This window comes from Eriocheir sinensis, chromosome 28 (assembly GCF_024679095.1).
Source record: "Eriocheir sinensis breed Jianghai 21 chromosome 28, ASM2467909v1, whole genome shotgun sequence".
Classification (NCBI taxonomy): domain Eukaryota; kingdom Metazoa; phylum Arthropoda; class Malacostraca; order Decapoda; family Varunidae; genus Eriocheir; species Eriocheir sinensis.
Window position 1 is genome coordinate 11,294,914 of NC_066536.1, and position 19,613 is coordinate 11,314,526.

The following is a 19,613-nucleotide window of genomic DNA, read 5'->3' on the forward strand; positions in this document are numbered from 1 at the left end:
GCGTACGATCGTAATGTTGTTATCCGCAATCACAAACAACAATCAGATTTTAAATCGATAGCGGCAATGTTTCCCTCGCTGTTTTAAATTGGTAGAGTAACCAATATTCATAGGCAAGTCTGTGTATAAATCTTTTGTTCCCATGCCGCAATGCACTAAACACACATGAAAACACCCTCGTTACGCAATTAAGAGACATTACATCAAGACACAGAGACACGCATAAACATGTATGAAAACGGGATGAACAGTATGTGAGAGATTCCCAAGACACAAGATAAAACAGAGACTATTTATTTGACTTCCTTTACGAAACATCCTTCTCACTCTCAAGCGGCAGCGGCGGCGACGCGGCACTCTCCTGTCAGCTGTGGCGACACCCGCAGGGCCAGCCAGTGCCACCCGCCGCGCCGCTACCCTCACCTGTGTTCCCTATGTTAACCTCTCCCCTCCCCACCAGTCTGATAATATGGGTTGAAAGCATTAACGGAGGTGTGAACTGTGGTGCCTGAAGCTTTCTCTCGCCAGTTTCTTTAAAGCGAGACTCCATTAGGTAAGTAACTCATCACATCCCTCAGTCCTCCCCACCAGCCCTTCCTCCCCCTCCTCTTCCCCTCCCGAACACTTCCTCCCCCTCCCCAACTCTTCCCCTCCCGAGCTCTTCCTCCCTCTCCTCTTCCCTTCTCGAGCCTTCCCGCTGATAACGTGCCTGTGTGTGTGTGGGGGTGGGGGCGGGTAGGCACTGTTTCCGCCCCCCCCCCAAGACAGGTGTTGGTGCCCTGGTGGCAAGGACACACCCGGCTCGTGTCCCTCATTAATCGGGGACTAATTGTTTGGCCTACAGAGTCAACAATTATTAAGCTTTGAATACAGTGAATAAATATTAATTTTAGTTTATTTCTTTAGCAGTTATGTCCTTAGCTGTTGCCCAGAATTACCACCCACTTTAGTTTGTTTTGCACTGCACTGATTTGTGGGTTACCTCATGGAAAGTACTCAAGATTCCTATCCCTAATCCACAAGAGACCTATCTATTTTACTATTAGCATAGACGAATACACCTTTAATGGCTCCAAGTGCTCTGTTTGACCCCCTGCCTCCATACCTTATTGAGAAGAGTGGAATGTCGCCGCCTTATCTCAGGGACCCGGGTTTGAATCCTCTGCAGATTGTTAGGAAATAGATTTACCGTACATTTCTGAATTGATTAACTTCTCATGTACTTCAAGAATGGAAAATACACCCCCCCCCCCCCTTCAACAAGCAAATTCAAAGAAGGAAACTGCTAGTATAGTTTTTTTTTAACCAGTGATCTTTAAACATTTCTTCATAACTTTGGACATTTAGTCGTTTCCTTTGGCATGGCTACTTCATAGAGTGTAAGGTATTGGTGTTGCTGCAGGAGGATGTCAAGCTTGCAGTGGTTTGTACTGTTTAAGGCTTAAAGGCTCATGGTGGTCATACATGAAGAAGGGACATCGTGAATGGGTGGCATGCAACTTTATACCACTTAGTCTCTTCCTCCTTTAACTACACTTCCTCATACCTGTTTCTCCCTCCTTGCAGCCATGACAGCCACCACTAATGGAGCAGGTGGGGGCTACTTGCGTACCCGCCTCAGGTCAGCCCTACACACTTCCAATGACCTCCTCTCAGGCCTCTCCTCGAACATCTCCTCCCGCCTCTCCGTCTTCTCCGTTGCATCTGGGAACTCCAATGCCTCCTCTGAGCGCTCCCCTCCACCACCCCCTATTCCAGCCGTCCCTGAGAAGCCCCCCAGCACCCCACCCCTTCAGCTCCCTCCCAGCCCTGAGGAAAGCCACCGGTCGCCCACTATGAAAGAGATGATCAAGGTGAATTGGCGGAAGATTGCCATTATTGATGATTTTGTTTTTGCTTTTCATATATATTTTGTCTATCTTTTTCTTACTATTAGTTTTCTGTTCCATCAAGCTTTTATTCTTAAGTTCATTAGGGCAGAGACTCTAATCAGAATGTGTCCCTTTTTCCTTGTTTATCTTCAGGAGACCTTCAAGTTGGAGAATCTTCGTGAACTGCGGCCAACCCTGGAGGAGCTAATGCAGTCAGAGTCATCCTCAGAGCCATCCACGCTGCCCACCAACACACCGGACTCTCCCAAGACCGGCTTCCGCTTCCACCTCAACAACTTCAACCAGGCCATTCCAAAGAAGCTCGTTGACTACAAGGTAAGAGCTACTCTTTTTAGATGTGACATATTGTATTATAGCTAGCCACCTGATTCTTTTTCTATTGCCAACAGTTACAATCCATCCTCACACTTTGCTAGTTCATAGTTTATTTCTCCTAATTTTGGAAATCCATAGGTAAGATGTTATATAATATGCATTTCAAAATACTTGATTGTTTCATACTTTGCAATTTTGGACTCTTTTTTTAGGCATCTTGCCACCCATATTTTCACAAAGTAATATACTAGACTATATATGCTGAATTCATGGGTGGAAAAAATGTAATGGATACCTAACTTAATTTTCATCTTAGCATAGGAAAGGTATTCTATTTTGTTTACATGAAATATGTTGTTTGTCAGAGAAGAATATGACAAATTAAGAGGTGTATATAATCAGCAAAGTAATATGCTAGTACCCTGAAAGAAAAAAAAGGCAGGAAGCACTGAAAAATGATAAGATTAAGGGAATATTAATAACAATAGTCATCTGCCCTCTCCTGCAGCAACTAGCCATCCGCACCTTGAGTGGGGAGGCGGGTGAGGGGTCCCCAGGCGCAGCGAATGGCGTCAAACCATGTGCCATTAATGTGGAGTGTGTAGATGAGAAGAGGGAAGGTGTGTAACCCATAACAGTCTTCAGTTATTTTTTCACCCATTCCCCTACAATGATGTCCACTGTATTCTACTCACTGAAGTTTTATTCATGCTCTCACCCTGCCCTGTTTTCCTCATCCTTACCCTTTTCCTTTTCTTTCACATCGTCATGCTTCCATCCTTTCTTTTTATTATAGTCTTTGCTTTGAATTATGTGATATGTATGTTTTGTGCTCATGTTTATCTTTCCTACCACCCCTAAGCTTGTCTTCATCACTATTTTATGTTATCTCCCATTCCTCCATATTCTTCCCTCATTCCTCTCCTTTTCTCTTCCTTCATCCTTCTTATCCCTTCCTTCATTTCTTCCTCCTTTTTTCCTTTTCTCTCCCTCTCTTAATCCTCACTCTTTCATCAGTCTCATATTTAGCTTGTTTTTTATCATATCCTTACATACTTACTTGTTACTGTGTACCTTGTCACCTTATTAACCCACATCATTGGAATTCTTTATCAAATGGTGAATTGAGTATTTATTTATTTATTTATTTATTTATTTATTTATGTACGGTATACTTTTTATGTAATTGCTGTTAATGGTATGGGTATAGCCATGAGTGAGAACATATGACTCTAATTAGCAGCAATTATGTGAAGGCAGCTGCCAGTGAGAACCAGTTTCTGCTTCAGTCTCCTCTCAGCTGTGTTTAGGATAGTGGCTGTAGCTTGATGTTCCAAGCCCTTGTGGTCTATTTCAGTTTTTTCGCTTCACAATAAGTAGTATCATTGTGCTACCAGTGCCCACACGTGTCAGAGATTTACATTAATGGGAAAAGGCATGCATGTCAGCCATGAAGTAAGACAACACTGCCTCCAAAGAAATTTCACTTTAACGATGGTGAACACTGCACACTTGGACAACTGGGCAGCCATTTCCGACGTGCAAGGTCAAGAGGCTAATTTTTATTCAACTTTCTCGTTTTAGACATTTTCATCTGGGAATTCAGCCCTAAAGAAGGAGTATTTAAGGCTACTTGGGGTGTGTTTGATGCTAATACTAATACACACACACACACACACACACACACACACACATACACACATACATACACACACAGGAAAAGTTGGACAAATACAGATACGGAAACAGGACCACACGAGCGTAAGCCCAGGCCCTGTAAAACTACAACTATGTAAATACAACTAGGTAAATACATACACACACACACACACACACACACACATTCAGCAACAAGTATAAGAAAGTCTGATGTATTGTCCCTTTTCAGATGGTGTGGATGAGACTAAGGATGTTGTGGAGGGGGCCAGCACCGGCCTCTCCTCACGCTCCTTCAACTCCATGCACTCCCTCTATGCCACAGGACCAGATCCCTATGATAAGCTGAAGTACAAGCCAGGTGAGGCCACTTATACTAAGAATTACAAACCATTTTCTAGGTTTATGTTCATTGACAACTTCAGTATCCAGTGTCCACTGGAAGAAAGTCTTAGTTTGGCTCCAATAAAACAAATTCTAGAGTTTCTTGAATAGCAGTGCATATAAAAGTTGTATGTGCAGTAACCCTTATCCTTACTGTCACTGATAGAGATGTGAATGTGTGCGTGAAGTGGTCAGTGTTATTTCTAGTCCACTATCAAATTTTCCTCACATTATAATGGTGATGCAAATAACACTAATGTTCTCTTTAGTCAAGTGTTTTCAAGATGTGTCATTTAAAAGTTTCTTCTCATTCCATATTGTAATGAAACAAGGTATGTGTGTGAATCCCAATGTACCACTACAATTCATTCTGTTTGGAAAAAAAAATAACTACTATTGAAAAATTGAGTGAAGTTCCTCAATTTTTTTCCTGAGGAGCTTTTTTTCTGATATGAGTTCTAACTGTAATAATGTGTTGGAATTGTCAAACATTCCTCATATCATGATAGTAAGGGACATGTCAAAAGTTTTGATTGATAAACATTACTTTCACAAAAATTCTGTTTCATACTTCAGCTCAATTTTTTCGAGTAATCAGTTTAACAAATCAATAGAACCCTGTAACTTTAAAGCAGAAAAATTTTAGCTAGTAGAATGTAAGAGCAAGCCAACAGCTGTGAGGTGGATACAGGTGTTCAGCTATGAGACTCACCAGCTGGTGCAGAGTTAGGTCACACACCTGTTCCAACCACTCACCCCAGCAGTGAACACCACCCCAGCTCAGTCTGTGGCACCCATAACTTGAGGATTACCTTGCTGAAAACTGAACAGATGGACTCCTCAGGCGAATATTCTGGTATGGATTAGTGTTAGGGAAAGAGATTTTTTGCATGGAGATGATTGAGCTAAGAGAAACAGACATTGCTGTCTGCAAAGAATCTATGCCAGAAATTACCAGTACAGATGACACAAATTGTAGGGCTTGGACGCTTAGGGAGGAGTGGCTGCAAACTTCTTTCATAGCCAGCCCTTTTAAAGTAATACCCAGGAAAAGTAAGATGACATATTTTAAATAATTGCCATCATCCTTCAGACCAAAGGTAATTTTTCATCGGAGGATATCCATAGTAAGTGTATATGAAGTTGATTATGTTACATTATTAGCATATATGATGTAGGTTAGAAAGGTGATCAGTGTTGTAATTAATGTTAATAAGAGGATGGGGGGCATGGGTGTGTGTAATACACTTTCATGAAGCAAATATTTCTACAAGTCACTATCCCTTCATTGATTAGCAGTTTTCAGGCTCCTTTCTTTTCTACCATGATGTTGGTCTGCATCCATGCATTCTTCCCACAGGGAGTCACATGCTCATGCCTCTCTTTTCCCCAGACATTATCAGCAGCGGCACACCCAGTGATGGGGAGGGCCTCGGACATTCCACGAGTATGGACTCCACGGACTCGGACCCTCACAAGAAACTATGGATTAGATCAGGTGTGTGTTCCTTTTGCAGGTTTGAAACACATGTGTGTGTGTGTGTGTGTGTGTGCTTATGTGCTGATATGCATATGGGCACATGTGAGTGTATACTAGTGTTTAAGTTTAACAATAGGAGTGCCTCCTATTGTTCTTAAAAACTGTGCCTCCGTGCTGTCACCCTGCCTGGTCAAATTCTTTCGCCTCTGCCTGTCAACATCTACCTTTCCTTCCTGCTGGAAGTATGCCTTCATACAGCCTGTGCCTAAGAAGGGTGACCGTTCCAATCCCTCAAACTACCGTCCTATAGCTTTACTTTCTTGTCTATCTAAAGCTTTTGAATCAATCCTTAACCGGAAGATTCAAAAGCACCTTTCCCCTTCTGACCTTCTATCTGATCGCCAGTATGGGTTCCGCAAGGGGCGTTCTACTGGTGATCTCCTAGCCTTCTTAACTGACTCTTGGTCATCCTCTCTTAGCCGTTTCAGTGAAACCTTTGCTATTGCGCTGGACATATCAAAAGCTTTTGATAGGGTCTGGCACAAATCTTTGCTTTCCAAACTACCCTCCTACGGTTTCTATCCTTCTCTCTGTACCTTTATCTCCAGTTTCCTTTCTGACCGTTCTATTTCTACTGTGGTAGACGGTCACTGTTCTTCCCCTAAATCTATTAACAGTGGTGTCCCACAGGGTTCTGTCCTATCTCCCACTCTCTTTCTGTTGTTCATTGATGATCTTCTTTCCAAAACGAACTGTCTTATCTATTCCTACGCCAATGATTCCACTCTGCATTACTCAACTTCTTTTAATAGAAGACCCACCCTACAGGAACTTAACGACTCAAGGCTGGAGGCTGAAGAACGCTTAGCCTCAGACCTTACTATTATTTCCGATTGGGGCAAGAGGAACCTGGTGTCCTTCAACGCCTCAAAAACACAGTTTCTCCACCTATCCACTCGACACAATCTTCCAAACAACTATCCCCTATTCTTTGACAACACCCAGCTATCACCTTCCTCAACACTAAACATCCTTGGTCTATCCTTAACTCAAAATCTCAACTGGAAACTTCATATCTCATCTCTTACTAAATCAGCTTCCTCGAGGCTGGGCGTTCTGTACCGTCTCCGCCAGTTCTTCTCCCCCGCACAGTTGCTGTCCATATACAGGGGCCTTGTCCGCCCTCATGGAGTATGCATCTCATGTGTGGGGGGGCTCCACTCACACAGTTCTTCTGGACAGAGTGGAGGCTAAGGCTCTTTGTCTCATCAGCTCTCCTCCTCATACTGATAGTCTTCTACCTCTTAAATTACGCCGCGATGTTGCCTCTCTTTCTATCTTCTATCGATATTTCCACGCTGACTGCTCTTCTGAACTTGCTAACTGCATTCCTCCCCCACTCCCGCGGCCCTGCTGCACACGACTTTCTACTCATGCTCATCCCTATACTGTCCAAACCCCTTATGCAAGAGTTAACCAGCATCTTCACTCTTTCATCCCACACGCTGGTAAACTCTGGAACAATCTTCCTTCATCTGTATTTCCTCCTGCCTACGACTTGAACTCTTTCAAGAGGAGGGTATCAGGACATCTCTCCTCCCGAATTTGACCTTGCTTTTGGACACCTCTTTTGTTTCTTTTTTAGGAGCAGCGAGTAGCGGGCTTTTTTTATTATTTATTTATTATTTTTTATGCCCTTGAGCTGCCTCCTTTGTTGTAAAAAAAAAAAAAAAAAAAAAGTGTGTGTGTGTGTGTGTGTGTGTGTGTTTTCCTGTGTGTATGTGTGTAGTGTTGAATAGCTGGAAACTTTCCAAACTGTGTAAGTGAAGGACAGCACTGTACCCTGTTCTTATGACCAAAGCAGAGAAACAGGCAGTACTTTTCTTTGCTTCTCTAAATGAACTGTGAGGCACAGTACTATAATATTTCACTAAAATAATTGATTTTTTTATGAGAATATAACAAAAAAAAAGTGTCACTCACATTGTATTTTCTGCAAAACAAAACCATTGTAGGGAAAGTTCTCCAGTTTCTCCTGACCATCTTTTATCAAGTTGATGCAAAAGTGAGTGAAATCAGGCTTCCAGTTATGTCTGCTCCACATTATTGTAGTAACTAAGCTCATGTTTCACCAGTGTCAACTTTGTTTTGGGCAAAAAACAATTTTGAATATATATGTTGGCACGTAACATTCCTGACTCCATCCATCTGGCAAGAACAGCTAATGTTGTTTATTCATCGAGAACACTGGTGGGGAGGCAGCTGCTTGTTACCAAGGCAGCAGCTATTTCCTCAGTCAAGATATTAACATCTGTAGGAGGGCAGTTTGCAATAACAGCATCATTGCCCCTCTGTCAGTGTTCCATTAGGAGCTCTCGCCTGACAGATGGTGTCTGGAATACTACATGCTAGCATTTATTCTAGACTTATATTTGTCAAAAAAAAAGCTGACAGTTGAAACATGAACTTCATTAATGCATTAGCATGAATCACAGATCATTGGAAGCCTGATCTTACTCAGATTTACATAAACTTGTTGAAAGAACAATGAAAAGAAAATGCTAGTTTTCCCTACAATGGCTTCTTTTTGCAAGAAATATAACATAATGAGAAATATTTTCTTCTCTGCTATTTTCTCATGTAAAAATATTGCATTATGTTTATGAAATATTTTGATACTCTGTCTCACAGCTATTTTAGAACAGCAACAGAGAAATATTACCTTTCCCTCTGCTCCAGCCTGAGGAGCAGACAGGCACAGTGCTGCCCTCTACTTGCACAGTTTTCAGAGTTCCTCATGTTTGTATTGATTACTTAAGATTAAGCTTATTTCTGAATATTTGAGAAAAAATAAATTATAGGAAGTAAGGGAAAGGAAAGCATGTGTGTATGTGTGTGTGTGTGTGTCTGTCTGTGTGTGTGTGTGTGTGTGTGTGTGTATTTACCTAGTTGTAATTTTACAGGTCCTGGGATTATGCTCATGATGTGTGTGTGTGTGTGTGTGTGTGTGTGTGTGTGTGCACACGCACACACATACAGGCATTGATGTATGCATGTGTGCGTGCTTGCATGAGAGAGAGAGAGAGAGAGAGATGCTAGGAATATCACATGTAGCATTGTCTTGTCAATTATTAAGAGTAGTGTAGGAGTGGCAGGATTGAGTGTACTGAGAGGGAGTGCCAGAACAGGGAGAGATGGAGACACTTCTGCCGCAGCCACCCCCTGAAGGGAAGATCCCGAACAGGAGCAGGGCATCGGAGATATAGATAGATAGATAGTGTAGGAGTATTTTCTGTATCTATGGCTATTTTGTAGTATTACTAATTAAGGCAGGTACCTGTTAAAGTTCTTTCCTCCTTATTTTCTTTCATCTCTTGGATTTTTTTATTAGATTTTATTGACTTGTTATTCTTGCTCTTTATTTCTTTTCTTCTCCTTTATCCTCAAAGAAGGCTTATAGGAAGGTCTCTGTGTCATCAGGTATGTGAAAAAGGAGATGAAAGAAGCTATTTATATATTATTGTTTTTTGCTGTTTTTTGCCACCAGTTTACACATAAGCTATAACATCTTGTTTATGTATACTTGAATGATAACATAAATAAATGATGTGTTTATGGATTTCAACTGCGTTGGTAAAATACAGAGAGGTAGATTTTTTTCCTCTGCCTTTCCTCTAGAGTGTGTCACTGGGCATGGCTGGGTCCCCTCCCCTGTCCTGCTTTGTGTGTCCCTGGCTGGTTGTTGTTGTGTTGTGTGGTGGCTGGTGTGAGAGGATGTGAACTGTGAATCACCTGTTGCTCCCTGTTGTCTGTAGGAACATCACTTGTGTCCTGGTGAACATCTGGGACTGAATCCACATCATGTTTCTTTTTTTGTAGAGTTGTATAAAATATCTTTACTTTGTCTAAGAGATGATTTATAAGTGACATATGAGAAGCTATTTCTTTACACCCAAGATATACCGAAAACTTGTCACAAGTATTATTTAGCTTTATTTTGTTTAGCCTCTGATGTGTTTCCATAGCTTGTGAAGTTGTGAGTGTGTCCTCTGTAATAATATTAATGATACATTATTGTTTCTGCTGGTAGAGGGCCTGTCAGGTAAGAAGGGGACACCCCATCCCCACCTCTGTGTGGCCACCTGCCTGCTTTATATACTGTTCATTCATATGTGATTCTCATGCCTTTGTCTCCCTCCCACTGAAGCCTTAGTCAGCTGAAATAGACTGGAGGGCATCAATTCCCATCTGGAGTTTTCGTTAGACTGCATTTCTGTGCCTGCCATTTTAACGGTGAAACATACATGGATTTTAAGCACACCAATTTTCACTCAGACTGGCAAGTTCTGTACTTTTAATGGTGTCATTTTCAATGTCACACTCACATACATCTTGCACAACTATCTTCAGATATTTACAGCCCGAAGGCAGTCACATGACTTTAGACTACATATGTACTTCGTCCATCTGAAACATTTTATCTTTTTTTATTGTTATGGCCTGGGCATGCAAAGCAACATACAAAAAATAAGCAAAAAAAAAAAAAAGGAAAATACTTACCGGGTAAAGTACATAACAGAGAAACACTACACTAGCTGAGCATGAAGGATTTTTTTATGATTCTTAAATAAGAATAAATTGGGCTAATAAAGTTGTATAAACTCATATTATATATAATATTGCCAAGTATTTCCCAAGTATTTCCTTTGAGGCCTTGATGGCCCTTAAAATGCTGTAATTTGAGTTAGTTCATTAAAAGTTAGTGTTTGATAATATATATAGTGTAATGAACTGAATGAAGGGTGTGAACTCCATGGTGCCTTAGAGCAGAGCTAATTAAGCTACTTCAGGTTGTTTTCCTGGGGCTTACTTTGTTAACAGAACAAACATTGCAGTGAATGTTTAAAGCTTTGCCCTCCCAACCCTTGTCATCCAAGGAACAGCATCTTGATGATGGCAGTGCTGATACTAGCGTATTCATTGACAATGTATTCGTAATTGCACCATATTACCGTATTTACAAATACATTCTAATATTCTGCATTATAGGAACTTTACAGTAATGATAAATTTGGGCATTACAGTAGCACTAAATATAAAAATATTTTATTAGTTATTATGATGACACTTGAATCAGGTATCAACATATTTATCAAAGAGAACTGGAATATGTTGTATATGGCATATACATGAATAACAATGTAGTAGTAACTCTAGGTATATGTCTTTATTACTGCTATAGACTTGTGTGACATCTTTGTTTGGCTGAGTTGCATGCTGAGTATGATACAAACTCCTAAGGCATTTTTAACTTTGAAAATCAGGCATGAGCTGGACATAGTTCACTGAACAGTCAGTTTGCTTCTGGTCAGCTCAGAAAATATAACTTCTTTTTTTTTTTTTTTTTTTTTTTTTTTTTTTAGCAAAAGCTGTAATATTTTCTATTTGCTGAAAGGAAAAGAATATGGTAATATTTGAATTATGTGACTGTCTTGGGATTTCCTTACGTAACACCCATTTCAGTTGATCTCACCTTTGCCAGTGAGAAAAGCCTCAAAGTGCTGGTCCTCAGTGTTTGACGCATTGCCTACACCCTGGCAGACAGGCTTCAGACTGGCCTGTTTTATAAATAGTCTCAGTGTTCATTGTCTATTAAGCCAGTCTACCTTTGGTCAGAATTTGCTTGGTCTGAGGTTTGGGAATATGTTTTTCCTTATAGGGTGAGCATGCTACATTACCATAGTTTTGTCCTAGGAAAGAAACACTAGATCCAGCATTCACTTTGATCCATGCATAGTTTTCCTTTGCATATCAGTGGTGTGAGAGGAAGGTAAGCTGGAGGATGGTGATGATAGAAGTGATGAGGGCAGGAATCACCCAAACATGCTTCTTGCCTTCTAGCATCATAACGTTTTGCCTTTCTTGCCACTTTTACAAGCTGAATGAGAATGATGTTTCTATGTTCATTATATTCCTTATGCCTCATCTAAATCTCCAGAATGTTTTGCTTTTGAGAATTGTGTCAAACTTTCTTGTAGCACTTTTCATAATACATGAGGAATCTTTACACACATGTACATAGATGAAAAATCATAGATTACACATATGAATTGTCAGAATAATACCATTGCACATGAATGAAACATAGAGTTCGGTAGGTAACAAAGTGAAAGTGTTACCAGCTGATCTGCATGTGCTTATGATCGAGCAAGAATAGGAGTCATGGTCATGTTTATTTTGGGGGCTAAAACAGAGCAGTGCTGGCATTGGTATTAATTGGTATGATGCATTCAGATTAAGAACAGAATGAAACACTCTTTAAAGCGACAATTGACTTAGGGTCACACATATTTTCCTATTGTATTCAAGGAAGGTGCCTGTCAGTTACTAAGACATTACACTTTAAATTGATTCAGTGTAGTAAATCCTTTGGGGGCGGCTTTGCTTTGCAAGCATTGGAAGAGATGCAATAAAATATAACTGAGGGACTGGTCTTATCCACACTTTACAAGTGATGAAAAGTTAAGTCTTAAGATGCAAATAAACACTAGCAGAAGTAATAATATCTGAGTGAAGCAGATATAATTGCTAATTGTTGTGTCACTCAGTGATTGTGGGGGTGGGGGTTTGGGAAATGGAGGGTGGTAATTGCAGCTGATTATGTTACCATTGTTGTCATTCCCAAGTAGGATCCCAGACATCCCTGCAGTCATGGGCCTCCAGCCTCTCATATGACAGCCAAGCAGAGGACTTCAATGAGCCAAAGGAGTTCATGAGGAAGTTTGTGGAAGAGGTGTTCAAAATGCCCCACGTCATCAACATCGACAGGAAGGCACGCTTTGGGGAGCTGGCACAGGCAAGGCACTCACACTGTTTTATTTTTATAATTATCTTGGTTGACCTATGATTGGCAACCAGAAAAAAAAAATGCCAGTAAGAAAGTGAAAGACTGAGAGGATTAAAATATTCAAGGATAGAGTGTACGAAGGAGATCTGGATTCATCTAAAGAGGATGTATTAGCCAATATTGACCTCTCTTTTGGCCACTCGTCTATACTTTCTATCATAGGAGCAGTGAGTAGCAGAATTTTTTGTTCTCATTTATTTTTGCCCTTGAGCTGCTTCCTTTGCTGTAAAAATAAAATCAGATAAATATATAATTAACCAGTGTCTTGGGTTCCAGACAGAGCAGGGGCGACTGTGGTTCGCACGCTGCATCAATGCCAAGCGATGCTGCAAGTGTGTATCCGAGGCAAGCTTCTTCTCCCTCATCCAGCACTTCTCTGTGATGCTGTTCGAGTGCAATGAGGCGGAAGACTTCTCCCCAGCCAAAAGTCTCATGAACATGTGCTTCACTTACTACCATGAAGGTAGTAAGAATAGTCATGATATTTGTATAAATAGATCTTATTGTAATAGTGGTGATGGTGGTTGTAATGTAGTGGTGGTGGTGGTGGTGGAGAACAAGATAAAACACTGAAGGTGAAGGGATGTGGATCTAGTGATGTTTATAATAGGTAACAGAAATGCTGGAAAAGTGGTGAAGTGATAGGCAACTATATCTATGTCAAATATTCTTAGTAGTGCTGTTCATATTCCTTTTTTCAAATTTAACTTTCCTAATTTCTTTCCCAATTTCTTTCCTAAATTCATAATTTCCCATACTAAGTTTTGTGGAGGATCTAGTCTCAGGAAGTAGGGAAGTGTTCAATTTGTATACTTAGTGCCTTCAAGTTGAATTGATGTAAACATTAACTATTAAAGGCTTATGTCTAAAGCTGTAGCCTAACTTGTATTTCATTAAATTTTCACACCAGCTTCAGGTAGCTTGATGGGCAATGTTTTAGACATGATAGAGTGATATCATTCAGTATAAGAGTAGTAATCATTCTTGCTCTTTTACTCACCTGCCTGAAAACATTGCAGAGATACCCTTGGAAGCAAAGTGATAGTTGATATACTTTAGTGCTGCCAATTTTTTATGAGGAGAGTAGTATCTAACAGGCAATTTTCTCTTCTTCACTGCATTATTTTCATCTTTTGGCCGGTGTCCTTTTATTTTACAAACTTCTCCCATTTGTGTCCTTTCAGCTCATACACCAGGGGGCCAGAACCGCACTAAGGAGTTCTTGTACTCATATCTGCGGCAGCAGCCTATCTGGCGATCCATACGCTTCTGGAATGCAGCGTTCTTTGATGCCCTGCAGTGTGAACGTTCATTGCGGCCTGTGGTCACTCGCGAGGAGGTGGAAAGTAACCGGCTACAGGCAGTCACTGATGAACTACACTATCAAGAAAACATCACATTTGGCCAGCTAGGGTAAGTCAAAGCCATAGGAGGATGGAGGGATAGCTTTTGTATTTCTGTTTATTTTCAGCTCCTTGACCTGCCTTTTTTTGCCCTGAAACAACATAAGTCTTCCAGCACATGCAGGTAGTAAAAATCCATTCATAAACAACATAGAAATACACAGATTAGGCATGGTAGCTGACCTAGATGCCACTGTTGGCTCAGTATTGGCTGCTGAGGATCACCTTTTCCTTGCAGCACTTTCACCTGCAATATGCACGCATTCGGCCTGTCCAAGGAGATGGTGAATGAATTCCTCCGCAAGCAGGTAACCATCGCCAGTCTGCGGCCAGACCAGGTGAAGTTGCTGCGTGAAAATGTGGAGCGCATGTACAGTGGCAAGCAGGAGTGGCAGTAGAGGGAGGAGGGGCTGGCAGGGGACAAGGCAGAGTGAGGAAGAAGAATATTATTTTATCATCTTGTCGTGGCTGCACCTCAAGAGTAAGGCACATTGTTGTAAAGTGTACATTTCAGTGACTAAAGAGAAAACACATTGTTCCTGATACATATATTAATACATGGCAGGTTCTATGAACTTTGCTTCCCATCGGCATTGGCTGATGACTGTGATGAATCAGCCTCACCTGAGGCTTCCCATCTGTTGTGAGACAGGAGTCAGCACAAGCTTGGTAAATAACACTTAATTATTCTTAAAAATAAGGTGTATATAAAAGTTGATTTATTTTCCTATTTGATGTAAAGTGAAACTTTCAGACTGAAAAAAACTGTGATGGGTATTGGTTATGATGCTTTAGTGATAAAATTTAATTCTACCTTGACTGATTTCACTTTTGTTAAAATGATTGTCGTACTTCTGTGTCACTGTTATCAGTGAATTTTATAGGATAAATATCAGTTGGTGTGCCTTTGTTTGTGGGTCCTCATTCGTGCCAGGGAGGCTGTGCAGCACCTCAGTGTTGGCCTCCCACTCACTTTGTGGAGCCAAGCTGCTTATTGGCTGCAGCCCACACAGTGCTTGCATTGCCTCAGGTGTTTTGCTGAAGAAACAATTTTATTAATATTATCTTATTCTAGCATTAAGATATGTGTGTGTGTGTGTGTGTGTGTGTGTGTGTATATATATATATATATATATATATATATATATATATATATATATATATATATATATATATATATATATATATATATATATATATATATATATATATATATATATAAATATATATATATATATATATATATATATATATATATATATATATATATATATATATACACACACACACACACAAACACACAATGATTAATATTCACAGTATGCAATTTTAAACTTTAAGCAATATAAATATTTATTCATACAAGGTAGATAATATAAGGTGAGAACACTTTCACTTTTATAATGATTAGTATTGTGGGCATCATACCCAGTGGTGAGTTGTGGAAAGAAATGGCTCTTAATCCTCAGTGATGGCCATCCCCTCATGAATCACTGTACCTGTCAGGATCCACTAATTACCTGTTTCAGAGGGAAAGTAATCGCCTGCACAGTTGAAATAATTTCAGTTCTGTTTCATGAATATACAGTCCAGAAGACCTTTATTACTTGAAATACTTATTTTTGTAATAGAGGGTTGACCAGAACTACCATAATCAACCACTATTTTACATGCACTATTTTAGTTATTCATTCTTTGAGCCTAATATTTCTAAATTTTAAAGAATCAGGTGACATTTCTTTTCTCATCTGTTTACTAGTCTGTCCTGAGGACTCCTCCAATAATTTATCATTTTAAATTATGATCACTTCCCAATATTTTTCAAAAATAAATACTTAATCTGTAAAATCAAGAAGCATAAAGAATTACCAATAGTTTACTAGAATATATATGTATTTTTAGGGGATAGTATTACTGAAAAGCAGGGGCCAGATAATAAATTTAGTATCCCCCAAATCTCCCACTGTAAAAGCCTTTTCAAAAAGGAAAAAAACAGCAGCAGAGGAACTTAAGTGAAGTGAAGCAAAGCAAAGGGAGTGTGAGTGTGTGTATGTGTGTATGTGTGTGTGTGTGTGTGTGTGTGTGTGTGCATGCATTCGTATGTGTGTGTGCATGCACACGCGCGTGCACCCATCTGTCTCTGTCTTTCTGTCTTAGAGAGAGAGAGAGAGAGAGAGCATATGAATGCATCTTTGGCATAGGAATCAAATAATTCATCCAGAGGCCTTATCCCTAAATTATCTTCTGTGGCGTATGGTATGCACATAAAAAATAGGCCTTAATATTAAGATTAGAATTTTTGACTGTGTGATTCCTTAGCTTCAGTCTTGCTTGACTTAGCACCTCATGCTAGAACCTTTTGTCACTTGTTCTTAGCTTTTTTAACTTCTCTGAAATATACACACTAAAATCAAGAGGAATATGATGATATTCTACATAACTCCATTCAGTCTTTTCCTAAGAATATCAATTATTTTGGAGTTATTCAAAGAGTGTTATACATGAAGAACTTGGACTGTGTACCATTCAGAGTTCTGGTTATTGTCAACCTGTTGATCAGGAGCTGCATGTGATGCACTCCTACAGCCATAACTATGCAGGATTGCTGTGACTGGTGTGAAACTTGTTTACATTTTGGAAAATAACAGCAGCCAGGTGATGCACAGTTCATTTGCATTTGGTAGAGGAAGGTTTCTAGAAGGTACCTTTTTTCTACTGGAAAAGATTCAGGAAACTCTGTACTTATTATGTCTATTATTCACAGTTTGTACATATATCATTTAGGAGTAAGTATTAGGGTAGGTCCAGTCTGTACAGCACCTCTCTCAAGCTCTTTTCCATCATCTCATTTGATTCTTCCTTTCAGCCTTATGTTCTGACATAGTTATTTCTCTGTTTCTTATCTTTATTTTAAAATCACTAATGATGATGCTTTATTTGCAAGTAATCCAATAGACTACTCATAAAATTCCATATTTTTACCATATAAACACACACACACACACACACACACACACACACACACGCACACATACACTGTTCCAATAGCTCAGTGTTAATGCTCTGCACTGCCAGGTTTTGCAGCCTGGCAGTAGAGGTTTGAGCCCCAGTCAGGGTGGGAGTTTTCTGCCGACAAGGAGTGGTTACTGTCCCCCCCTGAGCAAGGAGGATGGGGTGTGTGGTGTGTGTTGATCCTGGCAGTACCCAGAGATTGGCTATAATGAGCCTTGCTCTGATCGGGAGGGTACTGCTGGCGGTGACGAGTCCAGCTCTTGATCAGACCATGGGTGAATCCACACACACACACACACACACACACATGACTGGGGTAGATAATAAAATATACACTAGAATAATAATTCTCACAATAGCCATTACATATGTGTGTGGCATAGAGTAGAGAGCTACTGCACATGTTTTTTGGAACAGTTAACTGGACCAGTACATTGTTGCTCGCTCCCATTGTCATTCATTCTGCTGTAGGTCAAATCTTCTTAATTGCTGTAGTCATTTCACAGCTCCTAAGGATTATTGTCTACTGAATGCAGATTCTTTCTTTTGGAATCTGTCAATTCCTTTTGCACTTGTAAAAAGAAAACTACATAGAACTAAGTTTTTCAGCCTAGAAACATTAATAAGCATGATTAAAAATATTCGCATATGTAGAAACTTCCTGTTAAATATTTAGTCTTTTGTGCTGAATAGGGCAGCAACAAATTTTCAGCAAAATAGTTTCCTTAGTGCAGTTCAGCTCTACCAAGAAAGAGAGATGAAAAAACCCATCTGTAGCTTGAATTTCCTTTATGTTGTGTGGCTGAGAGAGGCATCTGTGACACACAGTGATACAATGATAATAATAGAAGACTGAATGCTGTACAGGATACCGAATTACTGTACCTCTGTGATGATAAATGTTTAGGTTAGACTGTTAGTGTCCCACCCTATAGCTGGCTACTTGGTACAGATTTTGTACAGCTCATTCAAAAGGAATGTTTGGATGAATACCAATGTTTCAGCTGGCCAGTCCTACTACACGTGAATTAGTGCCACTCTGCTGGATCGTTGGGTGAAGTGTTGGTGTAGCCACAGTGGGACTGTAAATAGTGTTACCTTCTTTGTTGTTCAGTTAGTGGATCTTGATCTTGCTGACTTCCTTCTGTTCACTGTTTGATGTTGTATGGGTGTGAGTCGTGGCAAGAGTTGTTTTTGTGTTGCAAAGAAGGATGTAGTGTGTGTTTGTATATACAGCAAGACTGTACGATTGTACTTTGAGTGGTACACCCTATTTTTGTTGTACGGTCTTTAAAAGTAAATGATGATGGTTGTTAGGTAAGTGATGTATTCATTGTCTTTCAAAACATGAATAATGCCAACTCCAGCAACTGTAACTTGAAATGTGATGCATATATTTGAATGCAGTTTTAGTGATTCACATGATACCTTGATGGCAAAGATCATGAAAGCATTTTATGATACTGAGTTGTGAAGTAGGAGGGTGTTTGTTGTCCATGCAGAATGTAAAGTTACCATGCTACTAACCACAGTGAAGGTGACACATGACTCATGCTCTACTTGATACATGACAGGAAGGTGGGAAAATACTGATCCCAGAAGCAATGTAAAGCAGAGCATAGAGGCAATACCAGAGAGCAGGGAAGGGTGTGATAAGTGAGGGATTTTGGAGATTGAGGCTGAAGGTGTCCTACAAAAAATACAATTTTTATGCAAGTAACATCTCAGTGAGTAAGTTCAACACATTGATTCCTGGACTTAGAAACCCTAAACAGGGCCTTTTTAACTATGTGGATCAGAGATATTCCTGTTTACCTAATATTCTGTGTGAAGTACATAACATTACATATGGATAAGGGATTAGGTGTAGAACCCAAGGTGTATAATAGTTAGCTGTTCAGTAGGTGACCTTGTAAAGGGAGCAACACATGGCTTGACCCTAGCATTGATGTTGACATTTGTGTTGTGCAATATATAGAAGTTACTCCTTATGTAATACAGTTGTATAGACTATTAGAAATACTATTATTGTAGCTGAGTTGTTATTAGTAATGTCATTGTGTTACTATTGAACTGTTGAACAGATTTATTAATAGATTTGTGTCATTTCCACATATTTTTGCCCAAAGATCAAAATTGTGAGGCACTCTCTGAATATTAAGATGATGAAATAGTGTTTTCAATGTTTGAAACACCACAGGCACTGGAATTTTATCCAATGGTGGTGAGGACACAGAGATTTGTTTTGAAATCCACCTATAGACTAATATATATATATATATATATATATATATATATATATATATATATATATATATATATATATATATATATATATATATATATATATATATATATATATATATATATATATATATATATATATATATATATATATATATATATATATATATATATATATATATGGCACATACATAATATTTATGCCAGATGTTTAGTTAACCCTTTAAGAGTGAAGTGTTAATGGTTTAAAGTTAATGGTTCAATAGAAGTACATATCTAGTGAGCATGTTCCTGTGTATTTTGAATAATTTAAGTAAACA

General features: G+C 39.5%; 1 protein-coding gene across 2 annotated transcripts; it reads left to right on the top strand.

The window, feature by feature from the left end:
* The first annotated feature begins 308 nt into the window (after window positions 1-308).
* LOC127004505 (uncharacterized protein KIAA0513-like) lies at window positions 309-15,147 on the top strand. Of its 2 annotated transcripts, none has more exons than XM_050872291.1 (10): window positions 309-553; window positions 1,567-1,853; window positions 2,025-2,207; window positions 2,716-2,827; window positions 4,096-4,224; window positions 5,641-5,745; window positions 12,414-12,583; window positions 12,911-13,097; window positions 13,819-14,047; window positions 14,276-15,147. In XM_050872291.1, exons 2-10 carry the CDS (start codon window positions 1,569-1,571, stop codon window positions 14,433-14,435), a joined length of 1,560 nt encoding a protein of 519 aa, XP_050728248.1. In that variant the 5' UTR covers window positions 309-553; window positions 1,567-1,568; the 3' UTR covers window positions 14,436-15,147. The 2 variants fall into 2 exon arrangements, with proteins under 2 accessions (XP_050728248.1, XP_050728249.1); XM_050872292.1 differs by having other exon boundaries at window positions 310-553; window positions 12,417-12,583.
* Window positions 15,148-19,613: the final 4,466 nt, after the last annotated feature.